Source organism: Panthera leo, chromosome C1 (assembly GCF_018350215.1).
Source record: "Panthera leo isolate Ple1 chromosome C1, P.leo_Ple1_pat1.1, whole genome shotgun sequence".
Classification (NCBI taxonomy): domain Eukaryota; kingdom Metazoa; phylum Chordata; class Mammalia; order Carnivora; family Felidae; genus Panthera; species Panthera leo.
Window position 1 is genome coordinate 34,604,031 of NC_056686.1, and position 22,468 is coordinate 34,626,498.

General features: G+C 45.0%; 1 protein-coding gene across 8 annotated transcripts in view; it reads right to left on the reverse strand.

The window, feature by feature from the left end:
• ERI3 (ERI1 exoribonuclease family member 3) overlaps positions 1 to 22,468 on the reverse strand; it is a 127,920-nt gene that overhangs the window by 92,230 nt on the left and 13,222 nt on the right. For 6 of the 8 annotated variants that reach the window (XM_042950773.1, XM_042950776.1, XM_042950775.1 and 3 more), the window contains 2 exons: positions 21,044 to 21,321; positions 2,491 to 2,607 (listed from right to left, as the gene is read on the reverse strand). In XM_042950773.1, the coding sequence (XP_042806707.1) occupies positions 2,491 to 2,607; positions 21,044 to 21,298 (372 nt within the window). In that variant the 5' untranslated portion in view covers positions 21,299 to 21,321. The remainder of the gene's footprint in view (positions 1 to 2,490; positions 2,608 to 21,043; positions 21,322 to 22,468) is intronic. The other 2 variants (XM_042950778.1, XM_042950779.1) reach the window with 1 other exon arrangement.

Genomic DNA, 22,468 nt, shown 5'->3' on the forward strand with positions numbered 1-22,468 from the left:
TTCATTCATTTAAGGAACATGTGTCAAGTGTTTACTTGGCACCAGGCCCTAATGGTGGGACAGAGATGGATCAGATCTGGTTCTTGCCCTCAAGGAACTCACAATCTAGTGGGGAGACAGATAAGTATATACAGTTTAATGCATCTGATCAGCACTTTGTGTAGTGGGATCAGCCAGGGGCTCAGGGGAGGCTCCCCAGAGAAGGTGACCCTGAGCAAAGTCCTAGAGGACAAGAAGGGGGGTGGGTGGAGAGTGGGAGCAGCATACAGGCAGGAGGAGCATCATGTGCAGAGGCACACTGTGAGGGGGTAACCTTGGGTGAGGGAAGTGAGGGGGTGTGAAGCAGGGAGATGTGAGGCTGGACAAAAAGGCAGGGACCAGGTCAGGGAGAATTGGGGGCTCTGGAGGCCTGAGGTGAAATGGTACACTTGTTGCCACAGCACAGCCATATCTTCATTTTCAGATAAGGCTTCAGAACAATGGTCCCAACCCACCGTGCTTCCTGCCCTCCAAATTACGTATTTGTGTCTTGGGGTGAAACTTTCTAGAAAAAAGAAAAATATCTCCCATCACAATCTCACAATCCCTCCTCCCTTACCTCCCCAAAGAAGCAGTAGCAGTCCTGATTCCAAAAGATCCCTTTTCCCATTACTCTCAAGCATCCACTCCTGCCCAGAGATGAGCTTCCACAGTGCTGTTCCATCCCTAAACAGCCAGCAACCTTTCTCAAATTTGGGCCTGCCCCACTGCACCAGGCAGCCTAGCTGCAGCTGAAGCCCCCAAGGGGCAATCTGCACACAGAGAGGAGGAAGAGAAGGACAAGAGGACACTGCACTTTCAGGCTAGTGGAGGCTCAGGTAACTGGCTTGTTTTAGGAAACTCTTCCCTTCCCATATGGAATGGGATTTTTGCCATCATTAAAATTTGATTTTTTCCAAAAGGGGCAAAAAGAACAGATTAGCGCCCCCTGGTGGTACAGGTAATTCCCAGGGGCAAGGGTTGTGGGGGCGGGGATGTAGATCCCAGAGGGAGTAAGAATCTCAACATCATTACTGAGATACAAACAACAAAAGGTATGAGAGACTAGACACCTTGGCAGATGGATACCTGCACCAAAAGGCCCACCTGGGTTGGGCGGCAAACACTGGCATCAAGCCCAGGAGCGACCCTCAGACTTTGTATCTGGGCTGAGTCAACCTCAGAGCCCATGCGGCCTTCCCACCAGTGGCAGGCAGGCCCTTTCCCAGCATTCTCCACGCCAAGACGATTGTTTTGGGATCACTTAAGAACTCCTTTCCTCATGTTTCACTCATACTTAGCAAGTAGATCTCTAAAAGAAGGCACAAAGTCTCGAATATACCCTAGCCCCCAAATTCTTAAAAAGATTCCAGGAACACTCATGTTTTCCCATTACCTTCTGCTGCCATACATACTTGGCCCATGATTCCACCACAGCCTGTGGCTACCGCAGAGTTTATAACACAACACATCACAGAGGAAAGCAGCCACAGGAAGCTTTTCCATACAGGCCGGAGAATGAGAATTCTTCAGGGGTACCTCCTCTCTGCTCCTAGCAGCTCTTTTGAGCTGCATCAAGCATCAAGATCTCAGTTAGTCCCAGTTTCACAATCTGTAAAATGGGGCAAATACTAACCTGCTGGCAAGGTGGTGGAGTATAACACCAGCACAGGGTAAGGATAAGGATAAGAATATTTCAGCCTTGTCCAGGCTGTCCTCATACCCCACTTGGACTGCCCTTCTCTTTCCTTGATGATACAGTTTTGCTTCCCACTAAACCAACACTTCACACAGGACCACTTTGCTCAAGGACAGAAAAGCATCACCAGAAAGCTAAGACAGCCTGAATACAACCTCTCCCTCCAAGAAGCTGAAATCTTCACATCTTGTCAAGCGGCCCCAAAGGAAATGGAACTGAAAAGAAGCTGAATCCCAAGGGGCGCCTGCGTGGCTCAGTCAGTTAACCACCCACTTTGGCTCAGGACATGATCTCATAGTTCGTGAGTTTGAGCCCCGTGTTGGGCTCTGTGCTAACAGCTCAGAGCCTGGAGCCTGCTTTGGATACTGTGTCTCCCTCTCTCTCTGCCCCTCTTTGCTCGCTCTCTCTCTCCCTCTCTCTCAAAAATAAAAGAAACACTAAAATAATTTTAAAATTTAAAAAAAAAAGCTGAATCCCAAAAGCACCACCCTAGAGTGGCATACCACTCCAAATGCCTCAACACCAGGAGGAGTAGGGATGATAAGGAAGAGAAAATATTAGGGAAGCTGGGATAGATTGTGCCCTCCTTGGGTCCCCAATGACCACAGTTGTGCAAGTGGAGTGGCAGACTTTATAAAAACTGCTGAATCCAATATGCACCTGCCTTAGCCACTGATAAAACTTAAGCTGTCCCTAAGCGGCATGTACAGAGCACCAGTGACCCATAAGCTCCCGTCCCAGCAGCCCCTGCTACCCAGCTCCAGGGCCCTTACCTCTGTACAGAAGGGAGTAAGCTGTGGATGGACTACAGGCTGGACATACATGTGAAAGGTAGACTCAATCTCCATGGTTCGACCATTTAGCTTCAGGATGGGGAACTCGATAATTTCCTGGAATGGCAAAGATACAGAAAAAAAAGAATATGTTTTTTTAACCAACCATTTCATAACTCAGAGTCAAGAATGAGGGAATGTTTTGGACTCATTAGCTCCTGCCAGGCCAGACCCAAGACTGAGTGTAACGGTGCCAGCTCAGTTCTTATTCTAACCTTCCCACTGTTAACACCCTCACAGGTGGCCAGGACTAGACACATGCCCCATCCCTGCTGTCTCTGGACAGGGGAAAGAAGACAGTAGTATAAGCTGCCCAGTTTCCCCAACTGGTTCTCTGCCAGAGGCTTGTTCACTGGAGGCCATGAAAATAGCCCCACTCCTTCCCCTTGCCTAGGCCTCTGCCCTGATGGGCCTGGATCTCCAGCCACAGGACCAATCACAGCCCTCTACATTTAAATTTAAGCAGGGGCGCCTGGGTGGCGCAGTCGGTTAAGCGTCCGACTTCAGCCAGGTCACGATCTCGCGGTCCGTGAGTTCGAGCCCCGCGTCAGGCTCTGGGCTGATGGCTCGGAGCCTGGAGCCTGTTTCCGATTCTGTGTCTCCCTCTCTCTCTGCCCCTCCCCCGTTCATGCTCTGTCTCTCTCTGTCCCAAAAATAAATAAAAAACGTTGAAAAAAAAAAAAAAATTTTAAATTTAAGCAGAACCGATGAGTTTCTTCATTCATTTAAAAAAAAAAAAAAAAAGAAAAGATAAATAATAAATAAAGCCAAAGGGGATACTAAAGAGAAGAAGAAAACTGAGTAAGAGTAATAGGAGCTAGTGCCTCCCACCTTTCTTTCAGGCAGTACACCCTCCCCCAGCCTGCTCCCCCCAATCACTTAGCCAGCCCTTCCCAGTCCACTGGAACGTAATGGAAGAGAAGGAGGAGGAGTGACAATTTGTTTGGTGTCTCTAAGATTAATTTGTCTCCGTTATTTAATAGAGATGCACAGCACCAAGGTCCTGGTGTGCAAACAGGCTTGCAGAACGCTGGCTGTGCAGCACGCCTCATACATCGCTCCTGGGAAGGGAGGAATGCACCAGAGGGGGGAGAGGGCAGGAGAGCACACACGCACCAGAGAGAAGAGGGAAAGCGAGGAGAGAGAATAAAAAAATTATTGCTTTTTAATATTCAAAAACAGTTTGCAAAATTTAATCAAAGCAGAGGAAAAGCTAACATTTTTACCACTTTGACATTTTTATTAGCGCTTTCATAAATTTTTAAAACATGAATGGAATTAGTTTACAACACAAAAAAACTGCCCTGAAAACATCTGGAAGAGACAAATAGGAAATAATAAAAAAAATAAATAAAAAGCAAAATCCTCCGAGTAAAATTAGCATGTGGAAAAGACCTCCACTGCAGAGAGAGAAGGGGAGCTTTGCCCCCTCCGTGGCCCCAGCAGTCAGCTCCAGCAGCATCCCTACCCCAGGTCCCCAGTTTTGGAGGGAACCTTTCTCATATCACTAAAATCAAGGCAAACTGGTTCTCTCCGGGGACAGCCTGGAGGAGCAGCACAGAAGCTGTGGACACCTGACTGCATGCAGGACAAGGACGAGATGGAAGATGGAAGAAATGGCCGATCTCCTTGATATCCCAGGGCATCCAGGTAGCCTCTTCCTCAAACACACGTAATACCACCACGCTTGTTTTTAAAGCATCTATTTTTATCCAACACATAAAAGCAGGACTGAAGACCAAATCAAGGCAGTCAGATTTCATAACAGAGAAATTCAAAGGTTCTGCTTGCCTGGTCTCCCCGCGCTGATCCCCAAAGATGGGGAAGCTAACAGGAGCCCCTGGAGATAGGAAGGGCAGCAAGGCTGAGGCAGAGGGGGCACAGCAAGGAGGCCCTAGCTGCTGCTCAGATTAGGTGGTATCTTTCCTCCCAACTCGAAGAGAGGGGGGTACTCATCCCAATTCCCCGGGCCTCTCTCATTCCTCACAAAGCACTACTAAGCAGAGATGGGAGAGGAGAATTTCGTGCTGAAAAATAAAACTGAGGCACACATACAAGCAAAATACACATTGGTCCCCCTGAAAAATCAGAAATCAAAGATTTCCAAGCGCTAACTCTGAGGTGGGGCTCATCTGACACCCGAATTTCTGATCTATCCTCCCACTGTGTGGGAGCAGCACTTCCCCAACAGGGGCTCCACAGCCTGGTGAGTTTGGCTGCCCTGGTGTCTAAAGAAACAAATACAGCCAGCTCCTCACTAACAATGTTAGCTGGGCCCACAATGAAATTTAACCTGTGACACAACTGTACTTTTCATTTAAACTTTCATTTGGAGAGAAGCAGTGTTTGGAGACCTGCAGTTTGTCCTGCTAATAAAGACAAGTGTTGGGACCTTTAAGGATGCCATTCATCTCTGGCTTTTATTAAATTCAATTTTCTTAAGCCCATGATACATTATGAAATTAGGAGTTGACATTCCTCTGGAAACAAAAATATCTATCAAACATAAATAGGAAAAAAACCCTCTATTACCAAGAATTTATGGCTTAAAGTTGATCTCTTCCCACTTTTTTACAAGCACATGGTTTGTTTCAGATATCTGAAATGTTATTATAGATCTAGAATTTCATTAGTATTTATTATAAAATAGTAAGCGCTTCAGCTCCTGCTTTGACTAGCACCAAGTCAGCATCCCCAGTAGATTCTCTGAAAACTTAGCCTTTGGGTTTCCCCACTGCACCTCTGTCTTCAAACTGTCCTGCTGCTGGCTTCCTTGCCCCTAGGGAAATGGAGCCAACCTGTGCTCACACTCAGGATCACCCTCCCAGACAGGAGGAACAAGCCAGTCTAGGCTCCAAGCAAAAAGAAGAGTAGATCCCTGAAATGCCTGGGGGCCAGGGACTTGGTGGATTGGACCTATCATAAATACACCTGCCCAGTGTTACCAGCCCATCAGCCAGGCCTTCTTCCTAAGATCAAGAAGAGGGACTTTCAAGAGCGAATCTCAGAACATGACTTTGCACAGGCCCTTTCTCAGCACCATCAGCTATTGTAACAATGACCTTGCACACAGGCATATTCATTTAAGCCAATGAGGATGCAAAGAGAAGCTGAGAGATAGAAGACCCCATGAGGAGTCAGCAGAAAGGCTCTCACTTAGGTACTTCTTACCTTCCAAGATTGCCCAACCAAGCCCAGAACCTCAAAATACTGGCACCAACAGTCCATTTAGGAGAGCAGAACTCTAATCTCTACCAAGTTGACATGACTCTGCAGCCAGTGCACCTGGGGCATGCCAAACACTTCAACAGTTTTTAGCTCATAATGATCAGAAAGGGAATGCTAAAGTTACAGGTTTAGTAACTTCCAACCCAGGAGCTTATGAAGATGTGCCTAAGTACTAGCTTCTGGAGGCAATTGCTCTGATAAAGACACTGTTATTCCTGCCTCTCCTTTTCCCTCCATCTCCTCATTACCCTGGGAAAAAGTTTTTAGGAGTAGATGAGTGTCTGTTTGTGTGGAGGTAGCACCAGGAAGGAAAGAACCAGTATGTATTTACCAGTCCTTTATTCTTCCCCTAAGAATAGTTCCACGATTCCTTACAACTGTATGTCATTTACATTCAATTAAACTACCTGAGTAGCACCTACTGTGTGCAGGGCACTGTACAGGTGTTGCAGTGGGATTCAGAGAGATGTATCTCTGCTTTGGAGAGGTGCACAGACTAGTGAGCAGAAAAGACACTGAGCAAATAATGAAGAATGCACTATGATAAGTATCTTAGCGGAGGGACATACTGAGCATTAGGACTTTCAATTTATAGTATACTTGCAAATACATTTTCTTTATCTTACCCTTATTAATCCTGGAAGATAGGTCATAGCAGCAGCAGCAGCAGCAGCAGCTCATAAATCAACACTATTAAGCACCTACTATTTACCAGGCAGGGGCTGGGTGTGGACATAGAGACAAATACAAGAAGATGTGGCTCCTCTCTCTGAGGTGCTTGGAGTCTGGGCAAGGGGTAGAGAGGAGCTGGCTCCGACACCCTCGGGACACTTGGGAAATGGAATCATTTCATTCCTTCCATTTGTTGTTTACTACATGGCAGACACTCTGCTAAATGCTTAACAGGAACGACCTCATTGAAACCTCTTAACAACAATTGTCATGATCCCTGTTTTACAGATAAACTAAGGCCCAAAAAAGAAGTGGTCTCTTGCTCAAGGCTTCACACTTTGTGAGGGGCAGAAGTGGGACTCCAAATGGGGAAATAAGACTTAGAACAGGACTCACAGCTTTCAAAATCTGAAGGGTCAAGAGCTGATTCTTCCAGTCTGAAAGGTTGTCTTTAGTGAGCTTGGTCTGTCTCCTAGGAAGAGAGGCTGCTCTCAAGGTACAAGAGACCGTGGACTATGCGGGCAGAGAGTCCTGGAGGACCGCTGCTGCATAGGCTGCACTGCAACTGCAGTGATGCAGACGGTGCTATGCTCGGGGCTCGGGGAGGGTGGGAGCCAGGAGCCCTAGGTTTGCTTCGCCAGCACAAGCTCTGTTCTCGCATGCAAACCTCGCTCTCTCCACTTTTGGTAAGTAACATGTGAAAAGGGAGGATAAACAGCAAGATAAAAGCCAAGCACACGGCTCTAACAGAGATCTCTGCTTTTACAGAGCTCTCCACAGGAACAGGGAGGTGATGTGATCTACTGAAGGTGACAAACATGGTAGGTGGTGGAGTGAGGATTCAAATCCAGACAGAGAACACCCCAAAGCATTTCCTGTCTCTCATCTTTAAGTGGCCTCCCATCCTCCCTTCACTGCTACAAACCACCAATGTCTCAGTTTTCTGTCTGTCCAGACCAAGGGTTTCCTGGAACACAGAACTTTCAGAGCTAAAACTGGAATAGCTAGTCACCCTACACTGTCCACAAGCTACCTGCACCACTAGGTTGTCCAAAGGTAGAGCATGATAGATTCAGAAAGCTGGTCTGCTGATGGTGGATGGGAACTAGCCACAACTTGACAACTCAAGACAGAAGCCTCAGAATTTGGATTTTTGAAAGTATCCATGGTTTCAAACCCACTCTATCCACTGTCTCCCTCAATAAAATGACAACAGCAAACCTTTCTTTGTTTTTTTAAGGGGAGGAAAGACACATAAAAAGGAAGCACCAAGTAAATATTTGTCTCAGGACAAAACTGCAATAGTGGTCCAAATGAAATTTCACACCTACAATCAGTAGATTACAAGAAATAAATGTGTAGGTTGCTTTCAGGGTATTCAAATTCCCTTCAACTAAATTGTCCTCAGTGATAAGATTGTATTTGAAGATAGAACAACAACAGAAGGATTTTAAGCAGAAGGGACTTAGGTTGGACTGCTGGAATTTCTTGACAATGGGACAGAAGTTTTAACAGTATAGTGTTCTTACAGACCTTTTTTTTTTTTTCTTCAAAGCACAAGTTCTCCTTTGCCTGAGCTGATGGTTCTATGGTCCTGTATGAAATAAGGGAATCAGCAGATCATTTCTCATGGCTTCCTCCTCTCAACCTAGGAACTGGCATTCCTTCGATTTAGAAATGGTAACAACTAATCTATACCTTCCCTCTATCCTATGAAGGAAATTCCAGAATGTGCACAGAAAGGTTTGATAAATCCAAAAACAACATCACACCACGAGGTAGAAAAAGCAGTATGTGGCAAAATCATGAGTTTTATGCAAATACTTCGTTTTGGGCTACAAATCCCATGCAAAGGCAGGCTTTCCTCCAAGGGATCAAGGTACCTCCTGGCCACAGGGAAGAGGAGAAGTTGAGAGGGGGAAGTGAGGGCTGCACTGGGCAACGGAACAGGGCACGGTTTGCTTAACAGTTTCTCCCTTGGGGGGAAAAAAAAGACATTTTATGCACAAGGAGCTTATTTCTTAAACAAACACTCGTGGTTTTGATTTACACCACAGCCTGCTCCTAAATAATTTATGGCGGGTTAAATTTATTGCCGAGCCCTGGCTGGCTGCAAATTCGAATTGCCAAATAATTAGATTTTAGGGCAAAGCTTATAAATTACCCGTCGATTTGTCCGGACTTGTTTGTCAGTTGCTTTGTGCTTCGGGTCATCTTTGGCATTTGGCTGTTTGGGTTTTAATTGCTGATTTACACTTTGACAGATGAGAGCTGATGCTCGAAGTTTCAGGACAAGGAAGGGTAAAAAATCAGAGCTTTAAAAGGCTGATTTTCACCTACATGTCCCTTTTCACTATCCCCATAGACCCCAAAGCAATTAAAATGTAGAAAAGAGGCTGAAAATAGACACTGCTATTCTTTATTGGGGGGGGGGGGGGGGGGGGGAGTGTGCGGAGTGATGTATAATTTGCTTTTATTGAAATCTGAATTTAAAAAAAAACATAATACAATAAATTGAGACCAAAAGTTTTCAAAACTGCATCTTCACCCAGTAGTGTGCATCTATGTGTCTACCTTACATGACTGTGGATCAGCCACAGTTCAAGCATTTTTACATACTCAATTGTAAATAACTGCAGATATTAGTGGCCTCTGTGAAGCTGACCCTTTAGGGCAGCAAACGACCAAACGATTTCTTTGTAGCTACCTGTATACGTATTTGTCATAAAATTAATTGAAGCAAATCTTGGGGTTGTACGCAGGAGAGGCCCACCAGAGGCAGCACTAAGGGAAGTCATGGAAATGGAAAGTCTCAAGTCTAACTTACCATTCCAGTGGAGGAAAAAAAAATCTCTCTGGGGGTGCCTAAGCTCTACCTACTATGTTGATAGAGGGCCTAAAGGCTTTCTCTACGCTTCCCAAAGCAGGGCCTGCTTCCCAGCCACCTGCTATTCCCCAATACCTTGCAATGAAGCCATGAGTAAGAATACTACTAGTGCTAATTCTACTCGTAAGAGCTAACTCCTATAGCTATTACATGCCAGGCACTGTTCTAAGCACCTATATCTCATCCTCCCAACAGTCCTGAGACTGGTGCTAATATATATTTTTTCATATATTTTTAAATGTTTGTTTATTTTTGAGAGAGTGAGAAAAAGAGGGGCAGAGAGGGAGAAAGAGGATCCAAAGCAGGCTCTGCACTGAGAGCAGAGAGCCCAATGCAGGGCTTGAACTCACGAACCCTGAGATCATGACCTGAGCCGCAATCAAGAGTAGCATGTTTAACCGATGGAGCCACCCAGGCACCCCAAGATTGGTGCTATTAACCCCTTTTTGGCAACAGGGCAACTGAGGCATAAAAAGTACAACTAACTTGCCCAAGGCAAGTCATACCATTAGTAGGTGGTGGAGTCTAGGCTCAAATCCAGAGTCCAGCTCTGGATCATTCTATGCTCTGAACCATTATGCTATATTACTTCTTATCAGAAGAACCTCTACCTTAGTTTCCCTCACTCTGGAGGTCCAGAGTACACATTATGGGACTTGGCCACATGCACCCAATGCCTGTTCATTTAATCAACCAGTATGGTGAGGGAAAGTCATGTAATGTACTCAGTATCACAAGATAAAATCAGAGGCTTGGTTAGACAAAGGACATTTTCCCAATCAGCACAAATACTGCACTAAAGATCCACTACCCTGGGATAACAGGTGATCAAGACAGGACCAGGCTGCCCCACCAGAAAGAGGCTCTGGTAGGCAACTTGGGTAGGAGACCTGAGAAGCTGACTGGGCTTCAGGAGGACCCGCTCCTGAAGGGACTACTAGTCTCTCCACAGAAGACTGTATTCCCATGGGGTGCTTCACAGATTTCCTGTTCTCTGACCATTGCTGCTGGCCAGAAGCCAGGACAGGGAAACAGTTGTGCTGGCATGACAGATTTTTAAAATCACTGACCATGGAGCAAGCAATACACAGATTGACATCCTGCCTACGATGAACTGAATACTTTTCTCACACATTGGCTCATTTGATCCTATATCTCTGTAAGGCAGGCAGGAATCACTGTCTTATTTTACAGACGAAAAAGCTAGGGAGGTCAGTGGTTCTCAAAGCCTGTTCCCTCACAGGGAGCATCCCCTCACTTGGGAGTTTATTAGAAATGCAAATTCCTGGCCTCTGCCCCAGACTCTGGATCAGAAACCCTGAGGGTGGGACCAGCAATCTGTGGCCAGCTTTCCAGATGATTCTGATCACAATTCTGATTGCTAAAGTTTGAGAACCATTGGTTTAGACTAGAGCAGTGTTTCTCAGACTTCAAGTTATCCAAAACTCTTGTCAAATTACAGATTGTATTTAGTGTTGGATTAGGGCCTGATATTTCTAACAAGCATTTCTAACAAGCTCCTAGATGATGAGGATGCTGCTGGCTGTTAGACCACACTTTGAATAACAAAGATATAGTCTAGAACATTTATGAAACTACCTCCTGATCACAGATATACTGACCAAGTGAGAATCTGAGCCACAGGTGTCAGTTCCTTTCTCACATCAAACCCTTACTTGGCCCACTTTCAAGCACCTGGGACAAGCCCTTTAGATCTCCCAACCACTCCTGGTTCTTGCCATCAGAAACTTCATTCTCCTTGCTGCCACAATCCAGGGGAGAAAAATTGGCATGTCACATCCCAGAACATCCCAGAACTTTATTGAGGAAGTTGGCACCTCTCTGTTAGGGAACTAGCAAGAGGTCTTCTTTCACGACAATGCTTGCTCCCTTGACAAATATTGTCAAGATCGGGGCATCAGCTACCCACAGAGCACTCACACTATGCTCTCCAGAAAATTACCTTCCTTCTGTCCAAATGAATCAAAAAGCAGGACTGGATACTTCTCCTATGAAGACTTCTTGAGAAAGACCTAACTTTGGCCACAGATCTGGAAAAGGATCACAGTCAATTCTCACAAGATCCTGAGGCACCACGCTAAGGATTCCTTGCCAACATCAACCAACTACCATGAACTTCCTTTTAAGGCCTACCCTGGCCTTGTTTCTCTAGTCACTTACCTTTCTAGTAAAAGTATACCTGATCAAAATGGCATGTTTCATATGCCATTCTTCAGTCCCTAGTTCCGCCATCCCCAACTAACTACCAATCCCTTCCAGTCTATTAGTTGGCCTTTCATTCAAATGCTACTAGCACTGGGGAAAACAAAACAAAACAAAAAAACTTGTCAACAATGCAGACAGAGTCCCTGGACTCCATTTCCAAACACCACACTCTTAAGCCGTGGCTCTCAGTTCTATCACACTTTTGGAGAACAAGGTTCCAAGCTTTCTTTCCGGTTATCATCCAATTACCTAATCATTACTACTTACCTCCCTTAGGTAGGACCAAACAAGGATCAAAAAGATCCTACTGGCTCAGTTGGTTAAGCGTCCGACTTTGGCTCAGGTCATGATCTCACAGTTTGTGAGTTCGAGCCTTGAGTCAGGCTCTGTGCTGACCGCTTGCTCAGACCCTGGAGGCTGCTCCGGCTTTGGTCTCCCTTTCTCTCTGCCCCTCCCCCACTCACACTCTGTCTCTCTCAAAAATAAATAAACGTTAAAAAAAAATGTTTTTTAAAAGATCCTACTTATATCACCACTACAGAACTCGCCTTATCAGATCTCCTTAGTATAGATCTTCAGTTCAGAGCACCCCATTTACAACAATCATAGATTCCATCTTTACCCTTGCCAAATCTCTTAGTACCACTGACTCTTAGGAGCCCACCAGTATCCAAATGAGCTACAAGCTACTTCAAAGCATGGTTCTCAAGCTCATTTCCCCCCCCCCCCCCCCCCCCGAGCACATCTAAAAGCTACAACACATAATTTCTTCTCTCCATCCCTACCATCACTGCCTTAGTCTAACCTACTAACATCACTTTCAAATAATGCCTCCTAATCAGGTTCCCCACGTCCATTTTTAACCCCTTAGAACACTTTCACTCCATTCCCATGAACCCTGGCTTGCAACATCTGTTTCTTCTATTCCATTCAACAACACCTTCACACTTCCTCTTCTGGCTCACCAACTTTGCCTCCCAGCCTCACTGTGGACTTGGTACGCTCCTTTCCTTTCAGCAACATCAGCAGCTCCACATAAGAACTTCTGCCAGCATTTAGACTTTAGACCAAACCTTGGCTAAAAGGGCCTCCCTAGGACTAGATACTCAGCACTGGATACCACAGCACTGGAACACGTACTACCAGATACTACCACTGGATACTAGATACCACAGCACTGGAACTAGATACTGGATACCACAGCACTGGAACAGAACTGCACTGCTCATGTAACAGATCTGTTTTGCTGCCCACAGACCAAGATCTCCCATTAGCCACTACATACAGGGATAGGACCAAAACAGCAACATATTCCAAGGTACGTGTAGATCAAATTAAAAGCTTCGCTGATGTTTGTCTCTCCCTCCAGAGTCTACTTACCTTCTTTCTGATTCTCTCAGCACCTAACAGGGCTTTGCCCGTGGCAGCACTCTATACACACAAACCCTTCTCTGCCTGTTCCAGCCTGCTCACCCTTCTGCTGCAGACCTGCCAGGCTGGGGAGCTAGTGTCAATCTGGGAATACTCTTGTTTCAGGCTTTTAGGCTAAGACTCAATTTTCACAGCTAGAGCTCAAAACTCATCACATAAATGTATAGCTGTGGGGTTTTTTTAAGTATTGTGAACACCCAGGATAAGAGAATAAAAAATAGTTACCCCAATGGCATCTTAATCAAAATGATGCAGGATCCTTTTCCCCAACAAGACAAAGAGATGGAAAAGGCATCTCCTAATATCAGTTTCCTCATGTCAAACAACTGGGATCAGTCTACAAAGCAAGAAATGTAATCAATATTGGGGGAGAAGAAAAACAAGACAGGATGGAGGCAGGGAGAAGTGAAGCCTATGGACTTACCCTGGATTTCACATCTCCACTACCTGCTTTTTTTCTATGGCTGTGTATCTGTTGCTGCTGCTCAGAGGGAGAGCTCACCACCCCCTACAACCTTATGCCCTCCAGTCACCTCTGCTCTAGCACATCTTCTCTTGTCACCCAGGTCTATTTCTTCATTAATCCTTCCATCTCATCCCTCAATGTTAGTCAGCCAGCTCTTTATCTGTTTGAAGGGTCTAAACCTCCATGGTCTATGGAAGGTGGGTCTTCCCAAGGGATGTCTAGCAGATCCAAATCCAAACTGCCAATACTTTTGGAGGTCAGAGGGAGGTGCCATGTCATTCTCCAGCCCTTGCTTCCCCCAAAAGGCCAAGTAGCCCAACCCTGTGCTACCTTCAATAGCAGTTGGATTAGCTTCCCCTGACAATGATTCAGGGCCTCAGCTTACGTATTTTTTTTCTCTCAGTTTACATATTTTTATGCTGACCCTTACATTTTGGCCCATACTTTATTGGCTAAAATTCTCTCAAACCTCTTCTGGCCTTTACACTCTCACAACATCCCAATAAGACCTGCCTGCTAGCTTGAATGTGAGAAGCACCATATAACCAATACAGATAATCCTACTAACCAAACAGTGAAATATTTGCCACGTACAAAGTCTTCATTCTCCCTCTTCCTCATCTTCAGCACTCCCACACACGACCCTGCAATCCAGGTCAGTTTTTCAGACTTAGGCCAATTCATCGTGGCTTACTCTGTGAGCACCTTCTTTCATTCCTGCTGTAAAAGTTCTGAGAGGCCACAGGCCGACTTGGCCTCTTAAATCTCCTAAATTTCTCTTAACATGAAGCCCATGTGACCTCTCCTCCACATTGTGAGCAGGGTTGATCATTCTTTGAGTCCCCACTGCACCAAGTACTTAACTACGTGATGTAATCAAATACTTAACAGTGGTTACATGTAGGTTTACCCTCCTAGACTATGAGCTCCTTGAGGGTAGGAATCATTTCTTACTTGTTTCTATGTCCCCAGCATCTAATACAGAGCTTGAAGTTACTAACCCAAGAGTAAAGAGAGGCCTTTGCATTGCCTCTAAGGTAGTTACAGAGAATAAGGTCCTCCCCATTCCTTTGCTTACTTGATTAAAGGGCAGCTCAGTGTCACTGTTCATTTACAGTCCCTGATTTCATTCATCATTTATCAATGGCTCTATTCTTTAGAACTCTTCCCCACCACCAACCTTAGCCCAGTGTCTAACAAAATCTGCATTCCAACAGCTGTGTCAGCCCTGGGGAGGCCACCAGGATAATAAGAGGCTAGGGGGAGGTTTCTTGATTTGTACTAAATTATGTGGTGATTTTGTTACCAATGACCCAATGCTCCCCAAGGAAAGTTCCTGGTCCCACCCCCAGGCAACTCCATAGCCCTAACTACACACCACAGCAGCTTGAAGGTATAAACCCTGAAGAAGATAGAGAAGCAGGCTGAATAGAGCAAATAAACCCACTTCGATCTGTACCTCTGCTATGCCAAACACATAAGGCAGCACCACCATGCATCAGTGCTCCACTCCCTGGGATGTATATTTTACTTCTACATTGCTATGTCTGCTCCAAATAAAGAAGGGCCCCTTCAGCTCTCACGTGAAGTTACAACAGGGCCAAAACCTGAACACAGCAAATGCTTGTTCCCATTTGGGGAGTGGTTGTGAGGAGCTACAGTGACAGTCAAAGAAAAGGGACAGCGGGGAGGTGGGGAGGGGGGGGTCCCTATGAGGGACCACCAGGAAACAGCAGCCCGTGAAGGGGGGGGGCTTTTGGAGATGGAGGGGGAAGCACCACTTTTATGGAGGCAGCAACAAAAGGGACAAAAGGGCCTAGTGGGCTGTCCCATTCCTACCACCATCACTGGCCACCAATAGAGGAATTCATTTATGGTGACCCTGGAAGAAGGGCGTGTTAAAGCAGAGATATAAGTAAAAAGAAAGGCAATAATTGGTCTGATGGGCAAGGGAAAAATTATACCAGGAGTCGGGAGCCTGTGCAAGAACACTTACAGCTCACACAGTCGTCATAACTCAGCCCCCTCAAGCATTTTGTGCTCTGCTTATGGTGTTAACTTTAATGTCTTAACATATAACACCATCCGCACTAACACAAAATACTACACACGCCAGATGAGGCTGAGTTATAGTTGCTGTGGGAAGCATAACTTTGAATTTCCTGATTTTGGTGCATTTAATCTCAACCATAATGTTACATTAACGTCGGTTTTGCATTTCATTTCCCAGTTTAGAAGAATAGCGTCAGCGCCTTTGCCTGTCTGTACAGAAAAAAATGCAGGCTGACTTGGGGCCACAGGCAGATGGACCACAACCCAACAACCGGGCCCTTGCAATAAAAACCCTGGCCAGACCCCTCCTACTTGGAGGGGCTGTGACTAGGACAAGTGAATGGGGAGGGAAGAGTGGGTTCTTTCTCTAGGGAACTGCCTTTCTGTCCACTTGGGAGTGTACAGGAACCAAGGTAACACACGGTAAGAGTGGTGTGCATGTGTGCACACTGGATGGGGGAGGGGGTAGGTGGTAGGGGGATTCTGCCTTTCAGCCCTAAATAAAGAAGGGAATCGATATAGTTTGATTTGTAGGGATCTTAACCAATTTCCTGTGAAGTTTTCCAAAATGTCTCTCTCACAAAGGACTAATAATGATGTACCAGCTCTAAGTCATACTGAAATCCTCCAAATGCCTCTCTTCTATATTATTCCTTCTCCTGTCACTATGAAACTTCCCCCACCCCCCCCCTCCCCAAATAACCCAGCATCTGGACAATTTTCTATAAAAAAGAAACTCCTTTACTCATGGTTCTAACTCAAAATGCAGATGGAGTTTCTTCAAGCTTTCCTAAAAAAAAAAAAAAAAAAAAAAAAAAGCCCCTGTGGACAAAGACCAAACACTAGAAAACCTCAACCCCAAAGGTCATTTTTCTCCCAAGTTATGGGCACTTGAATACAGATGAGAAGGAAAACAGTCGGCAGGGCTGCTGCAGATCAGTGAGAAAAAAGACTACACCCCAGAACCTGATGCCCAGCCAGAGGGCACTAAGGGAGGCAGGGCAGGCAGCAGCTAGGACATGACTCCCCAGATAAGGAGAGCTGGGCTACCTTCTCCTTGGCCATCCGGATAGCTGAGGTTACTTCTTTTCTCCTTGTGCTGTGGCCTATACCTCATTGTCCTCACTTACATTTGCTTTTGTTCCTTTCTAAATACTAAGGTGGTGAAAGAACCTGCCCCCAGGTTAAAGATGGACAATTAAAGATCCCACCAAAGCTTTCAGGCTGCTTCCTGGGCCTTAGGGTCACAACCACCATTATTCCATGCACATCCACACCAAAATGAGCAACACGAACTCCTGCTAGCCAGGACAAAGGAGTCAGGATTCTCCTAAACCAGATAAAAACCTACTTCCCTATCAGGAAATGATTCCTAAAGCAAGAAAGGAATTGTATTTCTCAAATTGAGAGTCTCTAAAGCAACTTAAACCACCTAAATTAACATTTAAGTGAAAAAATGTTTTCAAATGTAAAAGTCTCATATTCAGCCAATATCTATCATGTTAATCTGAATCAAAACGTAAAACAAAGAGTGCAAAAACCAGAAAGTGAAGCCTTTTACGGGCAAACAGACCACTCCAGTTTCACCTAGCTGAACAAAGTGCAAGAATAAACAGCAAAAATGATGATAAATGGAAAATACCAGATGTTTTACCATGTTTATAACCAATACTGTTACTCACCCAAGTATAACAGAGCTTACACTTGTTAGTTTTCACAACGCCATTCCTTTAGGACAGTCCCAATAAGCTGATTCAGGGACTTCTGAAGATCAGAGACAGATCAGAAAAATGAACCCCATGCCAAGCATCCAGAAAGATCCTGGCCCCAAACTTGTTTCTGCCTCTTCCACCCCCAAGGGGTAATGGCACACTCCCATAAGGATCAGAAATGTACAATGCAGAGGACTCGAGTATTTGAAAGCAACTGGGAGCTAGGCAGGAGGAGAGCTGGGATGATCTGATTCAGTCCCAAGCCCAACCCCAGGAGGCATGCAGCCCTTGCCCATAAAGTGTCTCTGCCAAGTGGGTAGCCCATTCTCAAAGAACACTAGGGAGGGCTGATTCAACTTGCAGCCCATCTTCTAGTCCTTTTCCTGTCTCTTGTTAAGAGTTCATTTTCATTCTCATCCAAAATCTCAATCTTTCCGGTTTCCATTTAAATTCATTTCTTTTTGGGGGCGCCTGGGTGGCTCAGTTGGTTGAGCAACCAACTCTTGATTTCCGCTCGGGTTGTGATCTTGCAGTCTGTGGGATCAAGCCTTGCATTGTGCTGGGTCCGTTCAGCGCTGACAGAGTGGAGTCTGCTTGGGATTCTCTCTCTCCCTCTCTCTCTATCCCTCCCCAACTCGTGTTTGTTCGCTCTCTTTCCCTCTCAAAATAAATGCATAAACACTAAAAAACAAACAAAAAATAAATAAATACATTTCTTTTTTTTAATCCTTATTAAAATGAGGAGCAAGTTATTATTATACTCCTTGGAACAACTACTTCCCGTATGATGAATTTATTTAGTCTGGACAAGAAATCAGTCACCAAAACCATATTCTATTTCTTTTCTAAGTCCTATTTTTGTGCCCCTAATGATTTGTTTTCCCTCTTTTCCTGAGCTTTTCCAATTTCTCCACTGCCCCTGCTGACTGAAAGACCTAAACAGCACAAAGGCTCTAATGATGACCTCAGTAGAAGGATGACCTCAGGGGAAGGATGCTGTCCTATGTAGGACTGTTACCTTCTCCACTGCATCTTCCAAAATTTCCCTGAATCCTGTCAGGATCCTGCTACCTGCAAACTTTATAGAAGATTTTTTTTTAAGAGACAGAGAGGCTCTAAGCTGCCACAAACAACAAGTTTCAAATCACTCCTGAACTACCCATTCCTTTCCTGAAAATGGTCCAATGGGTAGTCCAACAGAGCTGCCTGGCCCCAAACTCACCTTCCTACCTGTTGATCACAGCATTGTGGAGGCTTAATGAAGTAGAGATGCATTACATTTATCACTTACCCCAGATCCACTCAAATCCATCACTATGTCACAGCAAGAAGTTAGATTGATCTGACAGGATTTGCTCTTCTTCGCAAACCCATGTAAGTTATTACTCAGTACCCTATGCTCTTCTAGCTGTTTGCTGATTGATTATCTGACGATCAGGTCAAGTATCTTCTCTGGAATCACAGTAAACTAACGGGTCTATAATTTCCAAGATCATTCGTATTCCCCTTTTAAAGATAAGCAAGACAGCAAATGCTTCTCTCTGAATTCTCTAAAGCAACAGCTAATGCTTTCTAATAATGAACCAGGGCAGCCAATTCTTTAAGTGCCCTTGGAATCACATCATCAGGGTTCATTGATTCTGGAGATAATCTTTAATCAGGCCCAGATCCTGGTAAACGGCATGGACTCCTACCTCAGCCTAGGTCAGAAAGGCTGTGGTGCCTAAGTCTGGGTGGGAAGTTGGTGATACGTGGGATTTAAATCTGTATTGCATTATATCTTCAGCATTGCAATAAATAAATAAGTAGAACAATGCCCTTGAAAGAGAGATGAAAGGTGATACTGACAGACCAAATTCAGGCATAAATCAGGCTTCACCTTGAGCAACATTGACAGGACCCTCTGTAGGACAAGAGAACAGAGCTACATAATTATCTGGGCTTATAATCTAACTGAAAAATGCAGAAATAAACATACATAGGCATGTGCCAGAAAGCAGAATGCAGAAAAAGCCATCAAGGAAGTGCCAAGTGATCATGAGAGTTCAGAAAAGGGATGAATCATACGCAATACGGATGTCTTGGATTTTGGACCCCCATCCCATTAGGGGTTACTCAGTAATTGGAATGTACATCAGTAAGGGAAATAATATGGTATGTTAGGATACGGATCCCTGATTCCTAACCCGAGAGAACGTATGTAACCCAAATTCCCACCCCATCACCCAGGCACACCCACCACAGAATCTCCAATAGTTTGGGGAGGCAGAAAAGACTCCACAGCATGGGCAGGAGCAAGACGCTAAAAAAGTTAAGGGTGGCTCAGGTAGCACCCAAACCACATTCCTTCCCTTTTATACAAAGGTCTTTCCCTCGGGACATTCTCCTCATCCTGCTCCTGTCTTCCCAAGCCTCCACAGGCCTGATTCCGATACTCCCAAAGACAGACCACTACTTGACAGTAGAACAGGAAAGAGGAGAGAGAAAGAGGAAGGTAAAAGTGTGGTGGCATCTGCTTTATGGAAAATAATCTACTATTCTAAAGATAGAACCTCTTGATGGGAAAAAAAACAACCATGAGAAATGAACCCAGTATCTCTGAATGGACCCCACTCCTCCAGTCTCCCAAGTGCCTGATGTTATAGTCCCCTTTTCTCCCTCCACCCTACCACTGAAAGCTTTTCCCAGACTAACATGTCTACACATCCCAAAATTACTCACCTAATAGCCCAGCCCCATAGGGAAGAGTTACAGTCCTAGAGCTGGGCATACTCAAGGTTCCCACACCACAATGAACTGTCACATCAGCTCCCAATCATTCCCCAAAAACTAACAGCAAGCACAGGTACCTCTCTGCTGCTAAACCAAGCTTCCTAGTAGCACTACCTTAAAAGTTTGTAAAAAGTCTCTGAACACAGTTGATGACTAAGAAAAAAAAAGGAAGCAAAGAAATTTTCCTAACAGACCAACAGTTGTACTTCTTCAGGTTATCTAATGCTGCAAAACACATCATCCCCAAACTCACTGGTTCAAAACATCACTAATCATTTCTTATCTCTCACAGTTTCTGCAAACCAAGAATTCAGGAATGGCTCAGCTGACCAGCCTGGCCCAGGGTCTCTCCTGAGGTTGAAGTCAGATGTCCACTGGGGCTGGTGGATTCACTTCCAAGACGGCACCAAGACACACAACTGGCAAGCTGGTACTGGTTTTTAGCTAAGAACCTCAGTTCCTATACACCCATGCCTCTCCATAGGCTGTCTGAGAGTCCTCAATGCATGGCAGCTGGCTTCCTACAGAGTGAGCGATCCAAAAGAGCAAGGTGAACTATAGCGCTTTTTATGGCTTAGCCTCAGAAATCACACAATGTCCTTTCCACTGTGTTCTATTGGTTATACACGGCTAGCTCTGATGTGTGGGAGAGAAACTACCAAGGGTATGAATATCAGGAGGCAAGGATCATCGGGTGCCATCTTGAGGCTGACTACCACAGTATTCCTTAAAAGAACATGCAGCAATAGCAGGAGAAGGAAGGAGGGAAGGGAAAGGAGAGAGAAAGGATGGGACCAAAGGAAATATTTTGATTCCCAAAGGCTGAGACCAGAGAGAAACAATATGCCCAGTTCTCTCCAGAGACTTCTCAGGTCTACCTTACCCTAGCATGCCTGAACCAAGTCCGGTTTCCCAGGCAGGAACTCCAGATGAGTAGCTAAAAGCCAGGAAGACATGAGAAAGTTCCTCTGGAACCCAAAAAGCAAGACTATCCTCCCTCCCTCCTTGCCCACCCCACCTTTTCTGAAGCAATGATGCAACAGTTACCTGAGGATGAATCTGTGGCTTGTCGCACGTGGCCTCAAAGTCCAGCACTAAAAAGTAGTGATACCTCTGGGGAGGAAAGGGCACCATTGCCGCCATGGATGCGCCAAAGCCGTGGGCCGCCAGTTTTCTGGTGGATATGGAGCAGAACTCCGGAACACCACAGGGAGAAAATAAGTGGGAGCCCAGCACTTTTCTTGCTCTTGAAAGTAAATATGAAGAAAATCGAGCTGCTCCAGTCTGTAAAGGTGCTAGCATTGAACATCCAGAAGCATCTAAAACTTAGGGGAGGAAAGTTTAAAAAAAAAAAGAGAAAGAAAGAAAAAAAAAAAAAGAACAAAGAGCCTGGGTTACTCCCCTCCCACTGTGGCCCTGTTCCATCTGGTCTTCAGGAATAGTCACACAACATGAACCACTCCCCAGTGTTTCTGGGCCCCTTTTCTAAATCAACAGTATTTATTACTGAAGTTCAAGACCCTAATACTGGCCGCTGCAGCATTATGACAGCTCTGAGTCTCCAAGATCATTCTCAAAACAACCTGCAACGCTGGCCTTCATCTTTAAACGGAGCTCTAAAGTTCAAAAGAGAAGAGAGAAAAAAATTCTGTGGTCATTTCTCAGGTGGCAACAGTTAACATAGAGCTAAGGTTCCCAAAGTAACATGAGGTGACCCAGCTGCACAATCAGTCCTGGGAGCTAAGGAGACTCAGACAAACAGTGGAAAACGCCCAAGATTCTCTCCTCAGCTCCATTACAAACCATTTGCCCCTGGCCTTCCAGCCTGTCTCACATCTCCACATATCCTCCTCCCTTCTCCCAAGGTGAAATGGAACACAGCCAATCACAGGGGAGCTTGCTGGTGACTCCCCAGCCCCCACACCAGTAAGTGGCACCCTGGGGGAATGAATGACGCCTGGAGAGCACAGCTGGCAACAGCCTCAGGCCTCCACATTTGCTGCCTTTAGACATACTCACTACTAGAGGCCCTGAATGACTGTGGGATTTTTTTTTTTTTTTTTTTTTAAATAGGGAAGAAAAAGAGAAAACCCAGATGTGGCAGTAATGGGAGCATTGCTTAAAAAAAAAAAAAAAAAAAAAAAAAAAAAGTCTAGTAAAGTTTTCTGAGTGAACATGTGCAAAAAAAAAAAAAAAAAAAATCCAAATCACTTTTCAAGTTTTCCCTTAAAATTTGCAGAATGTCTGTTCCTTAGAGGGTTAACTAAATATAAAAATCAAAGCCTAAGTTTTACTCACAAATAACTCAAACTTCCTTAAAATAAAAAGGAACAAAGAAGAAATTTTGTGTTTACCCCTCTTACACCCAACATTCAAATTCCGTCAACTTTAATCCTCAAAGTCAAACAAGAAATCTCACTGCTCAATGCAGAAATGGCCATAGTTTATGCCTTCTGAAGCCCCATTCTAATA